At 36.1% G+C, this 6,003-nt stretch overlaps 1 protein-coding gene across 1 annotated transcript in view; it reads left to right on the top strand.

Moving 5' to 3' along the window:
- Positions 1-8: 8 nt before the first annotated feature.
- ELMOD2 (ELMO/CED-12 domain containing 2) overlaps positions 9-6,003 on the top strand; it is a gene marked incomplete at its 5' end in the record, with an annotated part of 6,985 nt that continues 990 nt past the window's right edge. Inside the window, 6 exons of the mRNA XM_010088138.1 lie at positions 9-24; positions 1,040-1,068; positions 2,294-2,388; positions 3,181-3,310; positions 4,255-4,388; positions 4,995-5,063. Of these exons, the coding sequence (XP_010086440.1) occupies positions 9-24; positions 1,040-1,068; positions 2,294-2,388; positions 3,181-3,310; positions 4,255-4,388; positions 4,995-5,063 (473 nt within the window). The remainder of the gene's footprint in view (positions 25-1,039; positions 1,069-2,293; positions 2,389-3,180; positions 3,311-4,254; positions 4,389-4,994; positions 5,064-6,003) is intronic.

Raw genomic sequence — 6,003 nt, 5'->3', positions numbered from 1 at the left:
GTGCGCGCCGGACGCTGAGCATAGGTAATGGGCGTGCGGGAAGGGAGGCTCCGCGTCCGGCCTGCGGGACAGCAGCTGAGCGAAGAGAGGAGGTGCGGCTTAGAGACCTCCTACAGCTGCTGGCACTGGTCCGGGACAGGCTGGAGGAGGCTGTGGGCAACCCGGGCTAGTGGGAGGTGTCCCTGACCGCGGCATGGGGTGGGACTCGATGGGCCCTTCCACCCCAAACCATCCTGTGATTCTATCATTTTTAAAACGTCTTTAGAAACGTTGTGAAAAGCAGTAGTTGGAAACTAGTACCTGTTCCGAGTGCTGGGTGGATCCTGCGGATCACGTTCGCGCTTTTCCTTCTCTCTGGCTGTTGTGAGAGGATTTCAGATGAGGATCCCAGATCCAGCTTCCTTGCCTGCTTGATAAGATAATCCCAGTTAGCTTCAAAAAGTGAATTAGGAATCTTATACCCAAAGTGATGAGAAGACTCTGGGGAAAAATATCTTTTTACCTTCCTGTTATTAAAAAGGACGCACAGAAAAGACATGAGCACAGTTCTTGGGGAAAGGAGGAAGAGTGACTGAATGCAGAAGACTGCTTGATGCAGACTTTTGAGCTAAAATACTAATTTAAGAAACTGCTTATAGTTTTTGCCATTTTAACAATAGTTCAAGAAAGTGATTTTGCTTCCTTATTCTTAAGTAACAAACAGAAAAACATTTCCAAAAATTGAAAAATATCAAGAGACGTATTTTTGTCTTGACACCTTTACAAATTTCTCTTTTTTTGTACGTGTATTTGATCAATGCTTTAAAAAAATCTGAGTATTTTCAGCATTGTAGTCGAGGATTATAAAAAAATAAAATCTATGTAAATTAAGACTTCCAGTTACCTGATACCTGTTGATTTTAAGATTAAATGATTTTTGATTAATTACATATAGAAAATGGACACAATTTTATAATACTTACATGCCACAAGAACACCTACCGTCAATTACTTAAAACATCTGTTTGACTCTGATGTTTGCCTTTTTTTTGTATTGCAGAACATTCACTGGAATCGTCAAAGAATAAGGTAAAAGACACTAGAGATTAAACTGCAATAAAACCTTCTTTCAGAGACTGATGCCTGAAAAGAACATGCATGTTTAATTTTTAATGTTGGAGGAAAGCAGAGGAATAAAAAGGAGAGAGAACAGCATTTTGGGTCCTGTATGCTAGGGTTGGTCAAGGTTTCTCAAAAATAAGCCCATGTCCCTTCAAATGTTTGTTTCCCTTTCTCTGAAGGATTACGGGCTGTTTAGCAGCAGGTCAGACAAGTCACTGTACAGAGCTGCTGTTGTTGGAGAGGGTCAGTTCTCCCTGTTACAACGATCTCTTTTGCTGTTCTCGTAGAAACCATCAATGTGATACAGATAAATGATACAGATAAAGCAACTAAATGCAGAATACTACAATAGTGTCTTGAATAATTGAAAAAAATGTAATCCAAGTTTGCAGGTAGACATTTAGCTGACAAGGTAATTCTAATTGTTCTGTGGCAGTTAGACACAAGCTAACACTTTAAACCCCCACATTATCTTGAACAAAACGTTTCGTCTTTGGACAGTGAGGTGACTGCATTGTCCCTTTTTCTAGCTGATCACTGCAAAGTGATGTTGAGAGAATTAGTAACTGCCACGAGCATCTCTGTTGCAGTAGAGCATAGAATGGGTGTGTCTTTTAGTATCTCTTAATTAAATGATTATATCAAACATATCAGTGTTCAGTTTTAAAAGTTATCTTTTGCTTTACTGAAATGAAGCTGCTTTGGTGTCAGTGGGAACTGTATTAAAGAATGCATTGTGACCATAAAAACTTCAGAAGACAAAGTGAAATTGTTGTGAAGTGATTTTAGATGAGCAGAGTATAATTATCATTACAAGTATTTGCCCTTTACTCTAGAAGACTGCAGAATAGCAATATCGTATATTGTTCTTTTGTTTCACCCCAGCATTGAAACCTCAATGTCATTAGTTTACTGTCTCCTACTTCAGAAGCGTTATTTCCTTATTGAAGTTTTATCAATTTTGCTCCTCCATAGCTGCGTTTGTTTCAGTTGGATTAGAAGAACATGTTTCAATTCAGCATTTGAAAGCAAATGAGAACCTAGATTGATCAACTCGAGCTTTTTATTTATTCTTTATGGGACTCCCATGTAAACATTGTTTACAGTCTGACAAAAATACAAATTATGCTTTTATGTAATTACTGCAGATCTTTTATATGATATTTGAGCCCATTTATTGTCAACTTCTTAGGTTTTAAGAAATGCTGTACATGTTGATGAAGCTGAAGTGGAGACGTGTGTCAGAGATGTAATGAAAGAAAAGAAAATTGCACAGAAGGACACAGGGTATGTTTGGAACCCAGTTTCTTCATGGCAGATAATTGTGATGACATTCTTGCAGTTGCTTAATCTGATACAATATTTAGGCAATTCAGCACAAATCTTTAGAATGAAATCAGAAAATAAGGTATGGTTATGTCCTCTTCAGCTCTAGAAAATAAATTGCAAAGTTTCAATTGACATGGATTTGGGATAACTGCATCTCTGTCTTGCAGGTCCCTTCTGTTACTCCTTATTTCTAAGTAAAATGATGATGGCGTAGGTTGATTACATGAACTGTGTCATTGCTTAAATATATTTGAGTATAGCAATGCTTGATTAATGTTTGTATTCATCTGCGTAAGTAATTATGAGTGGTTGAGAGGAAAAATGAATAGTCAAAATTTTAAAGTTTAATGAAACGCTTCTTTGAAGCTATAAGTATTTCTGACAAAATTTCACTTGAAGACTTTCAGAAAGTTTGGCAGTAGATGAAGATACAGGGGTCAGGATGATATATGGAGTTTTCTTGTGTCCTCACAGATTTTAGAGGAGGAGCGGTTTTTTTTTCTTCCATAATTTAAGTGAATAGGGCCTGACTGTGCAGCACTGGAATCAGATAGAGGGTTTTTTAAAGTAGAAATAAGATCTGTTTATCAGTATACTTAACTAATATGCTGTAGTGTGAAAGATAAACATAAAGCACTTCCTAAATCTAGTGTTTACATTGCAACCACATAAGAAAGGTCTTATCTGGTAGTTCAAGCAAGAGTTTATGCCTCTTAATAGCTTCTGTGCTGTGTTTTGTTATTATTTCAGGTTTAAGACAAATCTGCATATATCCTTACTGCAGATATCAGGTTATAAAAAACTTTATTTGAATGTGGAAAATCTGAGGAAGGTCCCGTATGATTCGGATAACGAAGAACATGAGGAACAGTTAATTGAGGTGAAAATAATATTTTAAATACAAAAGCTGTTTGTTGTTGTGTCCCCCCCCCCCCCCCCCAAGTCCAACAGCTTGAATGAACTTAATTTATTGGTAGTATTCTTACCAGCTGACCTATTTAAAGCTCTTTTCTACTTGTGAACTGCTAAGCCATTATAGGAGTGACACATTAAAATACAGCATCAAAGCAAAACAAATCAGTAAACTAGAGTTACTTGCACTGGGATTATTTTTTGTGAAATAAGATGTAACAACAACACATAAGTAGCAAAATAATTTTGTAATGGGTCACTGAAGGACTGCAACTAAAAAGGTATTTAACCTTATGCACATGTCTAACTGTAATTACTAAATAAAAGACACTAGTGTTTTCTTACTACTGCATCCCAGTCAATGTCAGAGGATAGTGTAATGCTGGAAGATAAAAACTATCAGTAATGTATTTAGGTAACAATAAATAATAGCAAACAAATCATATAATATTGCCTGAGGCTTTTTAAAATAGCTTCTGCTGTGCAAGTATATTGGCATGTCATTTTCTTAGTATTTCATAATTATCTCAACTTGCTTTGCAAGTCCCAGCATTGACGTGTTAAGTAAGGATTCACTGAGAATTTATATTTCAGTTTATAGCTGTCCTGTCAGAAAATTATGCATAAAATAATTTCTGAATTGAAACAAGTCTTTGCTTCTTTAGTATTAATACAATGGCTTTGTCCACAAAGGGAAATTATTGCATTTAATGTTAAATGTAATAATTTTCATAACTGCTGAAATAAGCCATTGTGGCATGACTCCAGATTGCCACTAACAGAGGAGAACAGCATGCATATTGTGTCCTGTGCCATGGTGAATGGTTTCTAATGTGCAGCAACAAATGTTCTGAATGATGTGACCTGAAATACTGTAGCAGCTGTGCATAACATGGAAGCATATTTGTGCAGCTTTGGAATTTGCTGATGCCTCATGAGAATCTGAAGGCCAGAATCACCAAGCAGTGGTGTGACATTGGCTTCCAAGGTGATGATCCCAAAACAGACTTCAGAGGAATGGGCCTGCTGGGATTAGTGAATCTGGTGTAAGTGAAAAGAATAGTTAACTTCTGTTGTGACTCATTTTCATTACCTGTGTATTTTCCCTCATTGATGCTATTTGTAATAAAGACTGACTAGAAGCAAATAGAAGTGGCAGCTTCTGTACAGTAAAAAACAGTATTTCTAAATAAGTCAGCATTTCTAGTGGCTGCACACCTGTGAACGTGTGGCTGGGTAGAGGCCAGCAAGTGAGGGGAGGAACAGAAAGTTGCCCAAGGCATCTTCTTTTTTTATTGTGATATCATATATTTGATAGGATATAACTTAGAAAGTAACTTGTCAAAAGCTTTTAAAGTTCCTTAATGAATTACTGTAATGAAAAATAAACAGGTTTGCATAACTTTTCTAAGCTAATTTGTGGACTTGGGAAAACTTCATATTTGATGTTCAGATCACAATATTTTTTTTTACTGTATTAGTTCATGCTGAATATAACTTAATCTGCTAAATTTTCCTTCATTTTCATTTTGTGCCATTCTTTAGTACAGAGTAGTATTCGGTTTTCGTTTAAAGCTACACCTGTTGATGTTGAACATTATTTTTTTTCATACGAACTTGAAGTAATGGAAGATCCTGTTTTACACTGACAGGTATTTTAGTAAGCATTACACCAATGAAGCTCGTCAGATCCTTTCTCGTTCAAATCACCCAAAGCTGGGGTAAGTCACTATATGACATTTTCTGGCCTATTCTGTGTAAGAGCTCATGTGGAAACTGCCAAGTATGTGTCATGAAAATAAAAAGGGAAAATAGTTGTGGATTTTTCCATTGAAGGGTGAAAAAAAGAGTCAAAGTAGAAAGAAAGGCTTGAGAAACTCAACACAGAAATCTATTGCAAATTGGGAAATATCTGCAGCTTTTTTTTCAGAACAGACTTGTTTGGACAAAAAGTGCTGCAAAATATTGGCTTTGGTTAACAAAATTAACACCTTCAACATCATAGTTAGCTTTATTTGTAGTAGGCTTAGATTAGATTTAGAAAAGAATACTTTTTTTCACCTTCTTACTGATCTTGGGGTGATACATGTTATCTCCTAAGGTCCCTTTTTTGCTAGATTTCTGTTCTGTAATAAGTATATACAAATAGGTGTTTTGTTGTTGTTCAACTGTAACTTCAGTTTTCAATACTTTGCATATTAAAACATTTAGCTCATTTCATAGAGAAATATACTTTAAAACCAGTCAGATACGGAGGAAAGCTGGTAAACCTCTGTGTATTGTCTAGTCCCCAGTTAACTCGATCACTTGCCAAGAACGGGAAACTTCCATAATTTCAATGGTGTTTAATATTTCCTTGTGCAACTAGGTCATGGATAGGATATGGAGACATTTAAATCAATTTAATATCCATTGACACTAATTAATCTTTTTTTTTTTTTTTTCTTTCTTCCTTGGAAACACTTGTTTTAACAGTCCTTCAAGACTTTATATCATGGTGCTTTCTAGACGACACAAATTGAGGTCAATGTTGATTATCCTTGGAGGCATTTGCCATACTTTGTATGGGAAACAAGAGTTTTTAAGTAACTTTTACATGGTTGGATGCACCAGGGAATGGAAAGAGTAGTCTGTTAGGCTGGAGTCAGCTTGTCAACAAGT

Source organism: Pterocles gutturalis, unplaced genomic scaffold, assembly GCF_000699245.1.
Source record: "Pterocles gutturalis isolate BGI_N339 unplaced genomic scaffold, ASM69924v1 scaffold927, whole genome shotgun sequence".
In the NCBI taxonomy this organism is placed as follows: Eukaryota; Metazoa; Chordata; class Aves; order Pterocliformes; family Pteroclidae; genus Pterocles; species Pterocles gutturalis.
This window is presented reverse-complemented; position numbering and strand designations above follow the sequence as displayed.